At 43.1% G+C, this 18,073-nt stretch overlaps 1 protein-coding gene across 43 annotated transcripts in view; it reads right to left on the bottom strand.

Annotated features, from left to right (window-relative positions):
• bt (projectin protein bent) overlaps positions 1 to 18,073 on the bottom strand; it is a 161,294-nt gene that overhangs the window by 36,950 nt on the left and 106,271 nt on the right. For all 43 annotated transcript variants that reach the window (XM_069506366.1, XM_069506364.1, XM_069506369.1 and 40 more), the window contains 18 exons: positions 17,710 to 17,900; positions 17,109 to 17,223; positions 16,455 to 16,650; positions 15,338 to 15,556; positions 14,729 to 14,930; positions 14,026 to 14,170; positions 13,234 to 13,365; positions 12,336 to 12,549; positions 11,305 to 11,458; positions 10,812 to 11,048; positions 9,792 to 10,006; positions 9,222 to 9,441; positions 3,998 to 8,986; positions 3,576 to 3,743; positions 2,640 to 2,792; positions 1,867 to 2,016; positions 1,210 to 1,404; positions 310 to 514 (listed from right to left, as the gene is read on the bottom strand). In XM_069506366.1, the coding sequence (XP_069362467.1) occupies positions 310 to 514; positions 1,210 to 1,404; positions 1,867 to 2,016; positions 2,640 to 2,792; positions 3,576 to 3,743; positions 3,998 to 8,986; positions 9,222 to 9,441; positions 9,792 to 10,006; positions 10,812 to 11,048; positions 11,305 to 11,458; positions 12,336 to 12,549; positions 13,234 to 13,365; positions 14,026 to 14,170; positions 14,729 to 14,930; positions 15,338 to 15,556; positions 16,455 to 16,650; positions 17,109 to 17,223; positions 17,710 to 17,900 (8,100 nt within the window). The remainder of the gene's footprint in view (positions 1 to 309; positions 515 to 1,209; positions 1,405 to 1,866; positions 2,017 to 2,639; positions 2,793 to 3,575; positions 3,744 to 3,997; positions 8,987 to 9,221; positions 9,442 to 9,791; positions 10,007 to 10,811; positions 11,049 to 11,304; positions 11,459 to 12,335; positions 12,550 to 13,233; positions 13,366 to 14,025; positions 14,171 to 14,728; positions 14,931 to 15,337; positions 15,557 to 16,454; positions 16,651 to 17,108; positions 17,224 to 17,709; positions 17,901 to 18,073) is intronic.

The following is an 18,073-nucleotide window of genomic DNA, read 5'->3' as shown; positions in this document are numbered from 1 at the left end:
GCGCTACACCTAACCGATCTGCGGTACGTAACCGCTCTAATAGGTACATAATAAGAGAACAAGTAATTTAAAAACTTTTCAAACCCCCAACTGCAGTTTGCACTCCATTTTTTCAGCGCGCACATTGAAGTGCATAAAACCGCCATTTTGATATTTTTCAAAAAAAATATGTACCCAGTGACACTTGCGCCATCTAATGACGTGCCATTTGTCTAAATCGGTTGAGCCCTTGAGTAGTTACGAGCGGACATAAGAACGGACATACATACATACAGGTAAACACATATGTCCTCCTTTGGGGATACAGACCTCCATCAGAAGCCGGAGGATCCCAGGACAGATCGACGTAGTTCCTTCCAACACGCAGCACGCGAGGTGACCGTGGCGCGGAAGGCGGTCCCGCCTTGCCGCGGACCTTGAACGGATGTGAGCTGGCGGAGTATTTGCTGAAGCCGGCCGCGTTCTTGGCACGCACGCGGAACTCGTATTCGTGACCTGGCTCCAAGTTGTAGGCCTGAACAACAAAAACAAAAACCAGTCAAATGCAAGCCAGACTCCCACACGAAGGGTTCCGTACCATCGCAAGTACAATATATTAAAACACTTTGTGTGCAACACTGCAAGTTAATTAGGGGCAGCGCCATTTATGATGTGCTTTAGTAAACTAATTACTAGTTCGTGACCACACGGTTTTCGGATTTTTACCTTTACTTGTTTGTGGTATAAGACATTGCTACCTGCATGATTCTAGGTCAACGCGAAGTAAGTACCCCAAAGGTTTTGAGTCGCCCAATTGATAGACAGACAACGAAGTGATCTTATAAGGGTTCTCTTTTTCTTTTTGAGGTACGGAACCCTACAAAAAAAAGATTTTTAACCTAAGTAAGAATATTCTGCGATATTTTGTCCATTTCCATTGAATATATAATATTTGTGTATATTATATAATGTTACATAGTATCTACTATGTTTTCTCATGAAAAACTTTCCGTCTTCTTTTTGTACCTATTCTACTCCGTCTACAACCTCTCGCACTGCCAAGGGTCACTGGTAGATATCTCTGATTGTGGTGAAGTGCTTCCCTGTCCACTTTTTCTCTTTATTGTAAATGTTTTGGTACAAATTAAATTAAATATCTATTGCCACATTTTTACAATAAAACTAGTTTGAATTGTCCTTGTTTCAGAAAGAATTTAGTAAATATCTCACCTGGTAATTGCAGTCCTTGACGAGGTAGTCCGCACTGGCCCATATGTTGTCCAGTATATCCCGGAACTCGATCTTGTATCCCTGTATGCGAGCGCCTCCGTCTGATCTGGGCCTGTCCCATACCACGGTGGCGGTGGAGCCGTCCCACTCGATGACGCGCGGTACGCCCGGCGGGTCGGGTATCGTGAATGGGAACTAGATTTGGGGAAAAATTGTATCAGTAAAAGAGAATTAAAAAAAAGATCTCTTGATGATGATAATGATGATCAGCCCATCGCCGGCTCACTACAGAGCGCGGGTCTCCTCTCTGATTTTTATTTTGCGACGTTTCCGCTTGGAGCGCTGGCTATAGATGTGTAGACAAACTTGAGCTTTAAAACAAAGCAGTAAAGATCCAGTTTACTATAACGCGGAAGTGTTTCGACACTCGAATACTATCAACGTTGGTGAGACATAAAATCTCGTACTAAGCTACTTTCCCGGAAAATCAAGCATCATCTATAGTCGACGCATTTTAAACTGAGTCGTCGAGTTATCTGTCTGTTTCGCTCGCACTTACCTACGACCTGTCAGTGCGAGCGAAACGGACAGATAACTCGACGACTCAGTTTAAAATGTGTCGACTATAGTAATTAGTAATATGAAGGAAATACTAACCGTGGCAGTGACGTAGTCGTCCATCGTCAGTGGTTCGGACACTCCGTACTGATTCTCAGCTCGTACGCGGAACATGTACTTCCTGTTCGGTTCCAGACCCATGACATTGTAGTGGCAGTTGCGCACGAACGACGACGTCTTTGACCATACCTGAGGGAATAAAAGAGATAAATTTAGTCAGAAAATAATGGAAAAATTCAAAGGTATCTTACAATAAGGTAAGGTTCTTAAGGTAAGGTTCTTGCAATTCACGAAGGCGAGTGAACTTTACTTGTGGTTACGTCGTATACACGGACATTGCGTAAGTGTGCGTGCATGTCGGACCAATCAGTTGCGATCAAGAGCTGTCAAACGCACACATTTAGTGTACCTTACTTATACCGATACGACTTACACACAAGCATGACCCACTCGCCTTCGTGAAATGCAAGGACTATACCATTTATTTTTTCAATCTGGCTTTTGTCATTTCCATATCGTAGTTCTCATTGATAGTGATCGCAACCCCCTTCCATTTAAAAAAAATACCATTATTATTAAAAAATATATAAAACTAGGAGTTTTCTTAGGATAGAAGCGGACTGAAATCTGAAAGATCGTCGGTTCAAACCCCACCGTTGTACTATTGTTGTACCTACTCCTAGCATAAGCTTTACGCTTAGTTGGAGGGGAAAGCGGAATATTAGTCATGATTAGAATGGCTAATATTCTTTTTAAAAACCCCGTAGAATCCTTGTTTTTGCACAAAAATGTTTAAAATCAGAGGGACTTACTCCAGTATTGTCCAACTTCTCCACGATATAGTTGGTGATGGGTGATCCGCCATCGTCTAGCGGCGGTTTCCATGACAACGTGCATGTGTCTGGCGTGATGTCTGACGCGTCTAGTGGACCCACTGGCGGGGACGGCTTGTCTACTACAAGCACCTGAAATAGATTAATTTATTAGTCTTTATTACGTGGCAGGGCAACGCTGTAATAGCTTAGTGGCTAGGACGTCCGCCTCCTAATCGGAGGTCGGGGGTTCGATCACCTCTAACTTTTTGGAGTTATGCGCGTTTTAAGTAATTAAATATCACTTGATTTAAAGGTGATATAAAACATCGTGACGAAACCTGCATGCCTGAGAGTTTTTTATAATATTCTCAAAGGTGTGTGAAGTCTGCCAATCCGCACTTAACCAATTTGGTAGACTATGGCCAACCCCCCTCTCACTCTGAGAACGCACTGTCTGCAACGCACCACCCCTCCCCGTCTCGTCTCTCTGGTCCCAAACAGTTGCGCGTGCGGTGCGGCAACGCACGACGTCGTAACGCATCGTGTGGCATGGTACAGCCCTTTCTATGTAGAATGACGCAGCAGCACCGCGCAGCCAAGGTAACGTATCGTGTGGCTTCACTCTTAGTGGACTAAGGGTGAGATCTATAGAGCGCACTCTGCCATAGCTTAGACTTAAGACAGAGTTAAAACGAGACAGAGCTATATCTCTCACATAAATCTGTCTCGTTTTAACTCAATCTCAAGTCTGAGCAAAGTTAAAGTGCGCTCTATAGATCTTAGTCCCACCCTGCAAGTGCACCTTATGAAAACTGTGCTAATGTCCAACATATCGAAGCGGATGTGATGATCCGGGAACACTTCGTCGTTGTTTATTGTCCATTATACCTAGTGTAGTTCTTTATCGAATGTAGTTAGACTATTGTGACTTACCCTGCAAGTGCCGCTGTCTGATCCCTCGCTGTTGATCAGCTGCACAGTGTAAGATCCAGTGTCGGATCGCTTGGCGCACGAGTTTATGAACACTGTGTTGATGTCCGACGTGTCGAAGCGGATGCGATGATCCGGGAACACTTCGTCGTTGTTTATTATCCATGACACCTACAAATATAGAGAAAATTTTAATTACAGGGACACACTAACTTCCACGGCTTCAAAAAACAAAAAATTAAAAGTAGATGCCTAAATACATTATGCGTATAATTGCCTTCCAGCCTTCTTAAATTCATGTCAAGCTATGTCGAGGATGTAACTATGTAGGTAACATTTTAGTTCTGATATAAATTGATTCAATAGAAATAAAGTAAAACAGAAAAATCTACTGTTTTACTAAATAAAATTATATTTTAACTCACCTTCGGTCTCGGGTTTCCAGTGTAAGGTACAGTGATCCTAATCTCTTCTCCGGCAATGACCGTGATGTCTCTAAGGCTGAGATCGCTTGTGATTCGCGGAGCAGCCGGCGGTGCGCATGCGCGGATAGCATCCGAGCTCTGCGAGTAAGGTCCTTGACCCGCTGCGTTGACAGCAGACACACGGAACTCATATTCGTGGTTCTCTATCAACCCTTGTACTTTGTAAGTTGTGTTTGGAATGTGTGCGTGGGACGCCTTCGTCCATTGATCATCAGTAATTAACCTCTTCTCAAGGATATAACCAGTGATCGGTGACCCTCCATCTGTACGCGGCTTCGTCCAAGTAACCGTGATGGAAGATTCCGTTGTTTCGACCGAGTAAGGTGTGCCAGGAGCGCTCGGTGGATCGAATGGATGTCTCGCTCTAATAGGTTCGAGGGTTTGCGCTGGGTCTGATTGACCGTATTGATTCTCAGCCATAACCCTGAACTCGTAGCTCTTGCCAACTGTCAAATTCTTCACCCGTAAGAACGGTGTCGTGACGTAGCCAGACACTTTAGTCCAGCTAGGTGTACGGGCTTCGCGTTTCTCAACGACGTAGTTGGTAATTTCGCCGCCGCCGTTGTCTTTGGGTGGGTTCCAGTACAGCGTGAGTGCTTCACCCTCGAACTCTTCCGCTCGCAAGTTCTCTGGTTTCCCAGGTCTGTCGAGCACACGCACGTTAATTGTGGCAGTGTCATAACCAGACGGGTTGCGTAATTGTAATCGGTATTGACCACCGTCAGACCTCTTGGCATCCTTAACAACGAGCGACGCTGAGTCAGGGGTAAGCTTCTGGAATATTCTGGAGTCACCATCAACATCGAGCTGCTTGTCATCAGCAAACCATGACGCAGTCGGTTGCGGGAAGCCGGTATAAGGCACGTGAATAGAGAAGTCTTCTCCAGCACGTACGGTGATATCCCGAACTCCACTGAGATCCATGCATGGCTTGTTTGGTTGTTCGGCGATCGTGATATCGCTCGTTGGTTTGCTAGGTTCGGATCTGCCAATATCATTAACGGCGATAACTCTGAACTGGTATTCTGCACCTTCTTTAAGTTTTGGTACAGTGTGAACAAGGCTCGGAATGGGCACGTCATTGACGTCCTTCCAGTCTTTGTCTCCTTTACCTTTCTGTTGAACAATGTAGCCCTTGATTTTGGAGCCACCATCGCTCTTCGGCGGTCTCCACGATAATGTAACAGAGTCCCTCGTGACTCTGTCCGGTTTGGGCGCTTCTGGTGCACTTGGTTTTTGCCTCTGGGTCTCTGCGACAATAGATTCTGTAGGTTTGCTAGGTTTGCCTGGACCGGCTTCGTTGACGGCGATGACGCGGAACTCGTAGCGGTTTCCTTCGCGTAGGTCCTGGACAGTGTAGCACGTGTTAGGTGTCGGATAATTGTTGATTTTAATCCATTCACCACCGCGTTCTCTCTTTTCAAGAATGTAACCTGTGATGGGTTTGCCACCGCAGTTCGCAGGTGGTTCCCATTCGAGAGAGCAGCTGTTCGCACTGTAACCAGTAATCTTAGGTGTGTCAGGTGCATCTGGTGGATCGAATGGCAGTTTAGCAATAATTGGTTTGCTCTCCAATGGCTCAGATACACCGTATAAGTTTTCTGCGCGAACTCTAAACAAGTACTTCTTGCCTTCAGTCAAATTCTTAACAGTAAATGAGCATTTGGGACAGAATCCAGCTACTGTTCGCCAGTCGTTAACACCAAATTCAGCAACTTCGACAACGTAGCCGGTGATTTCACTGCCACCATCGTCCGTAGGTGGCATCCATGTCAGACTTATAGCGTCATGTGTGACCGGCATGCAAGACAGTGGACCCTTAGGCATTCCAGGCTTGTCAACCACGATGACTTCAATATCGGCAGTGTCTTTTCCATGTGCGTTAGATGCAGTGATGGTGTATTTACCTGCATCCTCTCTAGTAGATTTCTCAATGCTAAGTTTGGTCTCGTCAGGTTTAGTTTCAGCTGTAATTCTATATGAAGGAACAACCGGAATGGTTCCCTTAGCCCATGTGATAGTCGGTGTTGGGGCACCGGAAATTGGAATGTTTATATTGATCGGTTCGCCGGCCCTAACCTTGATTTTGCGACCGATAAGGCCTTCTAACCATAACTTCGGTTTCTCCTTCATTGGTTTGGCGATGATTACGTTGGACGAGTCAGAGGGTTGACCAGGTCCGGCTGCGTTAATAGCGGACACCCTGTATTCGTACTGATGACCCTCTTGGACTCTGTCATCGTTGTATTCGTTGAATCTGACAGGTTCTCTGTTCATTTTTATCCAGCGGCCTGTGGCCTTGTCTCTTCTTTCAACATCATAACCAAGAATGTTAGATCCGCCGTTGGAAATAGGTGAAGACCATTTGATTGTAATGTGATCCTTATCCGCAGAAACGAGATCTGGCTTGCCTGGTTTGCCGGGTACAGTGTATTGGTTCTTGGCAACGACTGGTCTGTCTGTCACTAATGGTTCAGAACGTCCTTGTAAGTTTTCAGCGAATACTCTAAATTCATATTTCGTGCCCTCAGACAGTCTTGGTACCGTAGCGTGATTGTATTTCGGGTTGATGTATGTGACAGCTGGCACCCAGCCACCACCGTGCGTCAGATCACGTTTTTCAATGACGTAACCAGTGAGTTCACTGCCACCATTGTCTTTAGGTGGTTTCCATGACAACGTAACGGATTGGGCAGTGATTTCTTCATATTCGAATGGAGGTTGTGGTGCTCCAGGAACATCCAGTACAATAACATCAAAGCTACCCTCATCGGATCCAGAATCGTTCTTCAGGGAAAGCTGGTATTTACCAGCATCTGACCTCTTACAGTTCACAGTGTGAACGATGGTGTGGTGACCAACTGTCGTCAGAGTGGTTCTTTCGTTTGTAATGACTGGTCTACCATCGCATGTCCATTTCACTTCGGGAATAGGTTCTCCAATAAAGTCGACATCGATATGGAAGATGAGGCCAGCCTTGGTACGAATCTCTTTAAGTGGTGTAAGAATTTTAGGTGCCACAAATCTGTCCTTGGCTGTGATGATATCCGAAGGTTCACTAGGTTCAGACTGTCCAGCCTGATTGACCGCAATCACGCGGAATTCATAATCTTGGCCTTCAATCAGATCAGGTACAGTAGCCTTGTTTTGTTTTGGTGGTACATGGGCAGCGTTAACCCAGTATGGGCTTCCTTTCTCTTTCTTTTGAATGATATAACCGGTAATAGGTGCTCCACCGTCGGTTTTAGGCGGAGTCCATTGCAGGTCAACGTGGTTCTTGCTCCAGTCGGTAGCCTCAGGTTTACCGGGAGCAGAAGGTTCATCAAACTCATTCTTCGCGACAATAGCGCGATCTAATTCTAATGGCTCGGATTGACCGATAGCGTTAACTGCACTCACTCTAAACAAGTACTCCTTCATGTGAATCAGTCTAGTCACTGTGTGTGACAAGAACGTGCTCATTCCTGCATCTGACCAAGTACCACGAGTAAGATCCATTTTTTCGATAACGTAATGCAAGATCGGTGATCCGCCGTCGTCCAAAGGAACTTTCCATGATAACGAACAAGAGTCCTTTGTGACATCGGACACCACCAAAGGTTTCTCGGGCCTCGAAGGTTTGTCCAGTACAGTGACTTGGGCGCTCGCGGAGCATACACCAATATCATTCTTCAAGGTCAATTTGTAAACGCCACCGTCGGAACGTACGGAAAATGGAATGTCTAGAATAACCCTGTTATGTAAAACTTGGATATCAATTCTGTCGGATGGGTGGACGAGCTTGCCGTTGATCTGCCATTCGACTGTCGGTTTAGGAGCTGCTTCTATCGGGATCTCGTATTGTATTCTTTGTCCAGCTTTGACAGTCTTGTCGCAGAGAAGCATTTTGTCGAAGGTGGGAGCGCAGAACCTAGCTTTCGCTACCTGTGACGCAGATGCGTCAGATGGCTCTCCGTTGCCAGCCTTGTTAACAGCAATGACTCTAAATTCGTATTCTTCTCCCTCCTGTAATCCTGGAACTGTGGCAGTGGTTTGGTTTCCTGGAACCGTAGCGGCAAGTTCCCATGGACCATACTTCTTCTTCGCTTCGATGATGTAACCAGTGATTGGTGAACCGCCATCCTTCTTCGGCGGCACCCATTCCAAGTCCATGTGATCTTTGTCCCAGTCTTTAACGACTGGAGTACCAGGTTTGTCTGGGGTTCCGTAGGGATCTTTAGCCGTGACAGGTTCGTGACCAATGAGCGGTTGAGACTCGCCGAGTCTGTTGACGGCTCGGACTCGGAAGTTGTAGTCGTGTCCTTCGATAAGGTGATCAATACGAGTGTTACAGCCTTGTACTTCTCCAGCGGGAACCCAACGGAGGTTTTCTTGGTCCATCTTTTCAACAACGTAGTGTGTGATTTCACATCCGCCATCATCTTTGGGCGGTCTCCATCTAAGTGAGCAGCCATTTTTAGTGATGTCATCTGCTCTTAATGGACCTTCTGGTGGCAATGGGACATCCATAACAACAATCTTGACTGTAGCGGAATCTGTTCCATTGATGTTTTTCGCTTTGAGGGTGTAAGTGCCAGAGTCAGCGCGTTTAGCGTCGATAACTCTGATCTTCGAAGAATGGGCATCGTTGACGATCTTGATTCTATCTGTGTTGAGAACCATGTTGTCCCCGTTGAGCCATTCTTTGGTCGGAGTTGGTTCTCCGGCAACCGGCACGTCAAGTTCAAAGTTTTGTCCGACCTTAATCTTGATGTCAAACATGAAGTTTCTGTCGATCTTGGGCGGTAAGTTTTTGGGTCTGGCCAGATGTGGGCCAGTTCCATCGCTGGGAATGCCTTTACCAGCCTTGTTAACTGCGCGAACTCGGAATTCGTAAGTGTTGCCTTCGATAAGGTCTGGTACCTTGCCGGATGTAACGTCACCTTCGATCTGAAACCACATACAAAAAATAATAATCTATCAGCTTTAAATACGAGTAGGTTTGCTGTGTGTCTAACAATTCTATAGACAGAAGAAAAGAGATTAAATTTAACTACTCGATTTTTTGTCAGCATCTTTAGTGGATCTTGAACTATAAGTACACTAAAAAGACGTGAAGTTTCCAAAGAGTCAGTTAAGTTGATCTACTTAAAATAATTTCATAAACTCAAAATAATGTATTTACCTGTGCACACTCCTCCCAATCAGGTGCGAAGCGATCCTTCTTCTCAATAACGTATCCAGTGATAGGCGCTCCACCATCAGTATCGGGCCTGGTCCATTCCAGTTCAACAAAGTCCCTGTCGAAGTCCTTAACCCTTGGCGTGCCAGGTTTGCCGGCAACGTCGAAGGGATTCTTTGCCTCTGTGGCGTGCGGAGTTGTAAGTGGCTCCGATTTGCCTTGTCTGTGAAATAAAATAATCTTGAAAAAGCTATTCTTTGAACAAAAGTATTCAAAATACAAAATACTTTATTCACCCAAGACGCAAAACTCGGGTTCGTGTTTTTGAAGATTCTGTATCTACGTCTTTGATATCGTAACATATAAACAGACCCAGATTTCTCTTGCCATGATAGTTTTCAACTATATTATTAAGTCTGGCTTAATTTTCCCACCGATTGGTAAAACCGAATGGAAAAAAGAGAATTGATGACCCGGTCTGCTGTTGCTTTGCTTATTTAGAGAAGTTTAATAGTGTACGTTAAGAGAAGTACCTATAATGACTGAAATATGTTAAATAAGTTAACTCCTCACCTATTAACAGCCCTGACTCTGAACTTGTACTTATGTCCAGGCTGTAGGCCATCCACCGCAAGGTTGGTCTGCGGGCCGTCAGTTTCACCCGCATTGACCCATCGTCCCGTGGCCTCGTCCATACGTTCCACGATGTATTTCTCGACGGGCTGACCGCCGTCGTCGGCTGGTGGGTTCCAGGAAAGTTTTGCACCGTTTGCGTGGACGTCGGATACCTGAATACAAGAGACGAGTGTAACTATTAAGTAACCAGATCAAAAGAGTACGCGCCATTCACCGTCTAGTGAAGAGCACGTTTGGTGTTCTTGCACGCCAGCCGGTAAAAACGCTTTTGAAAGACGAGAATAATTATTAATTGGCTCCCTGTGGAAATTCTAGCCAGAATAACATTAAAGATCATATAGTCCATACAAAATGAGCTCTCACGCGCCATTTTAACTCCGTGGGCCAGTTATCATTTAAAAGTACGGTTCACCTTTAAAATAAGGACTAAAATCGTACTTTTGATATGACAATCGACATATAAAGTTAAAATGGTGCGTGAGAACCCATAATAGAGTTAAATAGATTACCTTTCGTATAACTTTGATAAAACATCAGTTTCACGCAATGATAGAAAATGTACAAAGTTATGTAAAAGTAATGTATATCGTGAACTTTTTCTTATATTTGTCCTTTTTATTACGGCTTTGCCAACCCAGCAGTTTTTTTGACGAAACTTTTTAAGAACATGCTAGAACATTGGACTAACTCCAGATATTATGATTCTCTCGAAAGCCATTACTGAAGAAGAGCAAGAATCCTATCCTTTGCCTTAAAAGTTAAACCTTTTGTAGGCTAAAACAAATTACCTTATAAAAATGCTTGATAATAAATTTACTATAAGTTTTTAAGTATGGGTTACTTGGAAGAGATCACTTTAGTGATAAGGTTGCCCTTTTGTTTTTTAGTGTATCCTGTATTCTTACTCTCTGTAATTTTGTTAACAATGAAGTTGTTTATTATTTTTATTAAATCTACCTTCAAAGGTCCTCCAGGTGGGCTCGGTGCACTCAGCACAATGACCTCGACTTCGGCCACGTCCTTTCCATTGGAATTCTCAGCAGTTATCGTGTATCTTCCGCTGTCAGACCGAGTGGCTGCCTTGCAGTTCAGTTTGGTGTTGTAGTCCGAATGCTGGACCTTCATCTCGCCTGAGGACTTGACTTCCCTCTTGCCGAGGAACCATTTTGTTTCTGGCATCGGTTCACCAGTAACCTATTTGGCAAATGGAATTTTTATGGAACTTGTGAAGAATAAAGTGAATTTATTGAAACTATACCATTTTTCACCAGGTATAATTGTGGCTAAGCGACGTCTATAATGTATGAGGAAAGCATCAAATAGTTCAAAATAAAATGTTTATGAGGTGATAAACAAAGAAAGAGAATTCTACATAGCCAAAAAATAATCTTTAGATTCTTCCCTCTCGAAATACGAAAGTCAAAATTATTTTGCCATCAGATTGGCTCACCTTGACATCGAATCCAAACTTCTGTCCAACCTTGATCTTGATGTCAATCAGGTTAGTCCTGTCAATCTTCGGCGCCAGGTTTCTGGGCTTGGCGACGATGGGATGTGTGCTGTCACTTGGTACACCAGGTCCGGCTTTGTTTACTGCCCTTACTCTGCAAGTACATAAATGTTTGAAAATTCTGCTTATTGATGTTTGACATTTTAGAAATATAAGCTGCTTTTTACAAATCAATTCGATAGAAATAATACCAGGCTGTGATGACGTATGGAGCGGAAACGTGGACACTGACAGTTGGCCTCGTCCACAAACTAAAAGTCGCTCAGCGCGCTATGGAGCGAGCTATGTTGGGTATCACTCTCAGGGATAAAATCCGGAACGAGGAAATTCGCAGAAGAACAAAAGTGACCGACATAACTCAAAGGATTAGCAAGCTGAAGTGGCAATGGGCAGGTCATGTCTGTCGCAGAACCGACGGCCGATGGGGCAGACGTGTTCTGGAGTGGAGACCACGTACCCGTAAGCTCAGTGTGGGACGAAGGTGGTGGGGAGCGGGTGAATGAGGAAGGCTGAGGACCGTGTTTGGTGGCGCGCTCTTGGAAAGGCCTATGTCCAGCAGTGGACGCAAACAGGCTGATGGATGGATGGATGAATACCAGGCATACCAGAATTTTCAAAAGGCATCGTGAACATAATTTTGATTATGTTGTCTAACAGCCGAATACATTAGACACACTATATCATTATACTAAGCATTATATTTTACGTAAAATTTTATGAAGCCTTACAGTGTTCGGGGATAGAGCTCAGATAAAAGTAAGCTAAAGACAAACCCTAAGGTTATGGGTTCTGCTACCACCTTGTTGCCAATATTTTCGATAAAAAAATACTTTTATTATATTACTTTTTATCTTAACTACCAATTATTTTGACAGTGCCACACACCTAAATCCCGGTAACAAAATTGATTTTTCACTCATCTGAACCATATTCCTATCATTAAAAATTACAAAGAATTTTTCAAGACTTACCGGAACTCATAAGTCTGTCCCTCCACTAAGTCAGGAACAGTACAAGTGGTCTTATCAGCCGGCACCTCGAGGGCCTTCTCCCAGTTTCCAAACTTGTCCTTCTTCTCCACGATGTAACCCTCGATAGGAGCTCCACCGTCTTCCCTGGGCGGGGACCATTTGAGGTCCACGTGGTCTTTGTCCCAGTCGGTGACTGAGGGTGTACCGGGTGCACCTACGAAGCGAAAGTTATTTTAATCAAACTGATAGACTTGATACAGAGCCGAGAAATCGTTAGTCCTTTACACCGACACGGTCACCCAATATTAACTTCATTTACTATTATATAGGTTCATTTACAGGTCCCAGTGCCTTTTTAAGAAATTATTATATGAAGGAACGATCATGACAGTGCGCCAAGGCTCTTTTGGCGTGTTTGGTGGCAGGAAAATCGGAAACGTTGGCGTCAAGTGTCCCCTTTGTTGTTGTTTAAATAGCCTTTGTTCTCCAAAAGCGCCCCCCTGTCAATGACATTGACAAGTGCCAAAAGAGCTATGTCACACTGTATGGTTCTTGCATTTCACGAAGGCCACTGACTCATGCTGGTGTTTAAGTCGTATCGGTATAGGTAAGGTTATACTAAATGTGTGCGTTTGACAGCGCTTGCTCGCGACGGATTGGTCCCACATACATGCATACTTACGCAATGACCATGTAATCGACGTTGCCATAAATAAAGTTCAGTAGCTTTCGTGAATTGCAAGAACTGTAAAATATATAATGGTGGTGTCTTCCATAATAATCAAACGGTGAAAAGGTATAGAAAGTTTGAATAATCAAAAGGTTAACAGATATGAACAGAGTTGGCTTTCAAATAGCAAGGTTAAATGAGCACAATGAATATTTAATCAATTCTTACCCGGCTCGTCGAAGGGATTCTTAGCGACGATCTTATCTTCCGCGACAAGAGGTTCAGATTCGCCTTCAGTATTGACGGCGGACACGCGGAATGTGTATTCCTTTCCGGGAGTCAAACCCGTCACCTCGCATCCTGGAAAGGAGTAAAAATACCGTTTAAAATATAACTAAAAAATATCCGGGATTTGTTTGAATTACAACAGACAAACAAGCATAAGATACGACGGTTAGAACAGTTAAAACAGGTTTTTAAATGTGTTGATAACATTGATAACTTTGTAATTGCTCCTTAAATTTCATCATCATCATGATCAACCCATCGTCGCCGGTTCACTACAGAGCATAGGTTTCCTCTATGTATATAAATTTCTGTAATTGATTTTGTCTAAACATGCATATGAAACCTCGCTAATCATTAGGGATATAGCAGTTTAGACGACCCAGTACGATAGTCCCATTTCAATCGGTATCGTTGGTATGATTGTAATTGATTCTTTATAAGACCCAAGCCAATATGTATATCTAATATGTCCCCCCTCCCCCCCAACATATCATCACCAGTCACCGCCATATTATAAATGCCAAAGTGTGCTTGTTTATTGGTTTGTCCTTCAATCACTTCGCAACGGAGCAAAGGATCGACGTGATTTTTTGCATGGGTATAGTTGAAGACTTGGAGTGACATAGGCTACTTTTCATGCCAGAAAATTAAAGAGTTCCTAGAGGGATTTTTAAAACCTAAATCCATACGGATGAAATCGCGAGGAATCAGCTAGTAGGACATAATACTCACTAGGTTCCTCAGAACGGGCACACGGTACCCAGACACCGGTTTCGGTGTCAAGTTTGTCGACCTGGTAGTACTCGATAGGAGCACCGCCATCGTCCTTTGGCCTTTTCCATTTGAGAGTTGCACCGTCTTTGTGGACGTCTGAGATCTGGAGAAAAAGCACAGAAAATTAATTCTTTTTCTTTAATTTTCAGGGTTTCGTACCCGAAGGGCCCCAACGGAAAGACTCCGCTGTCCGTCCGTCTGTCCGTCAGCGAGCTATATCTTGTGAACCGTAATAGGTAGAGAGCTCAAATTTTCACAGAATATGTATTTCTATTGCCGCTATAACAATAATAATAAAAAATTGAAAATAGCCGCCATAAAAATTAAAAGTGTTATTTCCTCGTACGATAGATAGTGAATCCATACTAAAATTATAAATGCGAAAGTGTGTCTGTCTGTCTGTCTGTTATTTTTTCACGGCCCATCCGTTCAACCAATTTTGATGAAATTTGGTACAGTCTTTATCCCGGAAAATCAAAGAGTTCGCACGGGATTTTCAAAAACCGAAATCCACGCGGACGAAGTCGCGGGCATCATCTAGTTTCTAATAAATTGGGTATTTTTTAACATCCAAATAAAACCACTTCTATCAGATAAAGGACGGTACCCTCAGCAATGAAGAATACAATGTAAAAAGAGGGTATTTTTTGCAAGTTATTACCTGTAGTGGTCCCTCAGGCTTGGCCGGCTTGTCGGTGACCACCACGTTGATGGTGACGGTGTCTTTGCCGCTGGAGTTGACCGCGGAGACGGTGTATTCACCCGAGTCGTCCCTTCTGACCGGGCGGATGGTAAGCTTCGTGAAGTAGTCTGGACTGTCGATTGTGACCGCTTTGGATGCGCGGAGCGGCATGTTCTGGTATCTGTGGAGTAATAATGATAAGAACATGACAACAACCCAGTTACTGAAATACTATATGGTTTTCATCATGATCAACCCATAGTTGGCTCACTACAGAGCACGAGTCTCCTCCGAGTATGAGATAAGGGTATCTATATGGTTTTAGTATGAAATAAATAATACAAGAGTACCAAATACACCCGTATTTGTGAAATTAGACAGTGATGCCACAATGCTGAAGTTTCCGGATTTGCGTCAAAATGTGTTAGTACCTTTGATGCAGGTAGCCATAAATAGCCGAGTTTTTCTTTAATTTCACGTCACCACAGCCTAATATTTGACATATTGTCCATTCAACAGAGAGGAACAAAACAAATAGTTCCCTCATTCTAGTTCACTCTGGTTATGTTCTAAAGATTGTATCCTCACCTCCATTCCACAGCTGGAGCGGGTTCCCCAGTGATGGCCGCCTCCAGCTTAAGCGTAGATCCAGCAGACAAAGTCACATCGCGAAGATGTCTTCTGTCGATCTTCGGGGCCAGGAAGCGTGGTTTAGCCAAGAAGTTCTTGCTGGCTTCCGATGGTTTACTCTGACCAGCCTTGTTGATGGCGATCACTCGGAACTGGTATTCGTTGCCTTCGATTAGCCTGAAACAATGACTCAGTTATAACGACTACTTCAGCATTGCGGGAGATTTTTTTTCAAAAGAGAACGAAACGTGACGGTATTCGGTACTAAAAATGCAGACTGATAACGTCATTAGTAGTTAGTGAATTCCAAAAGAAAAATAGCCGAGCGGCTAGGGTGTAATACGATGAGCATCAAGCAGCATAAGGCACTATTAAAACATTACCAGAATGCAATATTCTGGTAATTAGCTTAAGCCTGTAAATGAGTCAGTGATGCGAAAAACAAAAGCTAAACGAAAAACAAAGTAGCTTATGCTCGCTACAAAAATTTCAAATTCCTATTTTACCCCCTGGGTTTGTATTTTTAAACATCCTTTCTTAGCGGACGTCTACGTCATAATAGCTATCTGCATTCTGCATGCCAAATTTCAGCCCTATATCTAATATTGTGCATCTGTCCAGTAGTTTGACCTGTGCGTTGATAGATAGATTAGTCAGTCAGTCAGTCAGCCAGCTTTTCCTTTGACATATATAGATTTGTTTATTTGTTAGTTTATTGGTAATCCTACTGACCAAAAATATTCTTAACTAGCTGATGGTTTTTAAAAATCCTGTGGGAACTCTTAAATTTTTCGGGATAAAAAGTAGTCTATGTCCTTCCCCGGGTTGCAAGCTACCTCTGTACCAAATTTCGTCAAAATCGGTTGAACGGTTGAGCAGTGAAAAGCTAGCAGACAGACAGACGGACAGACAGACACACTTTCGCATTTATAATATTAGCATGGATTTTAATACCCCCTTCAGCATTTATGTTTTGTGTTATTGGTGAGCTGTGAGCAGTAGGAGTCCCAAGTGTTTTAAAATTTTATTTCGTTGCTTGGAGCCTAGTCCATCTTACAATCTCAAATAAACTCACCCATTGACAGTAGCGGAGGGTGTAGGCGAATGTGTCTCGACCGCTTTCTCCCACAGTGGGCTGTATTTGTCCTTCTTCTCGATGAGGTAGCCAATGATGGGTGACCCGCCGTCCGATACTGGCGGTTCCCATTTGAGGTCCACGTGAGTGGCCGACCAGTCGTCTGGTACGGGCGCGGACGGAGCTTCTGGTACGGCTGTTAGAAAGTTTTTATGATTAAAAATACGAAATAGTAATACAACTTAGTATCTTATAACTTTATGTCTAGAGATTTCCAAGAGATTCTTTAGAGAGAGGAAGATTTCTGGTTGCTCGCGATATCTCTTTTTTTACATCGTAGATTTTATTGCGGGACTCCTTTTCATCCATCACAATATGGTTGTGGTTTTTCGGGTAAATAATGGGATAGACATCCAGAAGATATACAAGGATCCTCATGATGTTTTGCATAACTTACGAGATTGTGATTTCCTAAAATTGCCTTTCAAATTGTGTCCAACTTAAAGTTTTTTAAAGAAGGACGAAGAATTAAAACTTTTCTAACTGCCCTAACAAGATATCAACGCAAGTTATCAATCTTGTAATCGACAATTATTCACAGCTACGCCTGAGAAATCTATCAGACTAAGTTTAATTCCAAAAATGAATACTTACTGAATGGATCCTTGGCGACGATAGAACCAAAGGTTTCCAATGGTTCAGATTCACCCTCTTTGTTGATCGCCTTGACACGGAACTTATATTCGTGACCAGGTATTAGTCCATCGACCTATAACAAAAAGTTAGACCTAGAACAAAAGTCCATTGTACGCAATGACGGACGATCTTTTTCTTCTTCTATATGAGCTAAAATTTATGTTGTAATGGTAAAATTGTGACGCCTCGAATATAGCCTTCTTCTTGACATGCTTCTTAAAATATATCTTTGTATATTATTTCTTCTACTCCCTCTTTATTGACTTTTTGAATTTAACAAAAGAAGGAAATAATCTGTAAAATAATTAGTTATAAACTAACTAAATACTTGAAAAAAAGCTAAATTAAAACAAAATTTCTTTACTTTTGTGATGGGGTTCTAAATATCAGTGAGTTATATGAATCGTCAATGTGTAATGACAACGTGAAACGTCGTATCTCACGTCGCACTCACTCGTATGTTCTATATTCTCTCATTCTTATACTCACTCAGTGAGTGGTACAAACTACAAGACACAAGAGAAAGAAAATTCTTTGTTTCACAATGTTTTTAGCTTACCTCCATTTCAGGCACATTTCCGAGAGTCTTTCCAATTGGTACCCAAGCGCCTGTTTCTGTGTCGTACTTCTCAACCTGGTAAGCTTCGATGGGCTCGCCGCCATCGTCCTTAGGCCTCTTCCATTTCAGTGTGCATCCGTCCTTATGGACGTCAGACACTTCCAATGGTCCTTCGGGTTTGTCTGGTTTAGCTGGAGATAATATTACATAGTTAGCCTTGATTAGCAATAGATACAGTAAATAAGAAGGGTTTGGAAAAAAGCTGAAAGACATCGTATCGAAGGTAAACTGTAATTTTTTTAGGAAATAGTTAAGTTCATGTTTAGTAGTTACCACAAAAAAACATGACCAAAAACGTTCTACA

This window comes from Maniola hyperantus, chromosome 23 (genome assembly GCF_902806685.2).
Source record: "Maniola hyperantus chromosome 23, iAphHyp1.2, whole genome shotgun sequence".
Classification (NCBI taxonomy): Eukaryota; Metazoa; Arthropoda; class Insecta; order Lepidoptera; family Nymphalidae; genus Maniola; species Maniola hyperantus.
The sequence above is the reverse complement of the archived record's forward strand: the minus strand, read 5'-3'. Positions and strand labels throughout refer to the sequence as shown.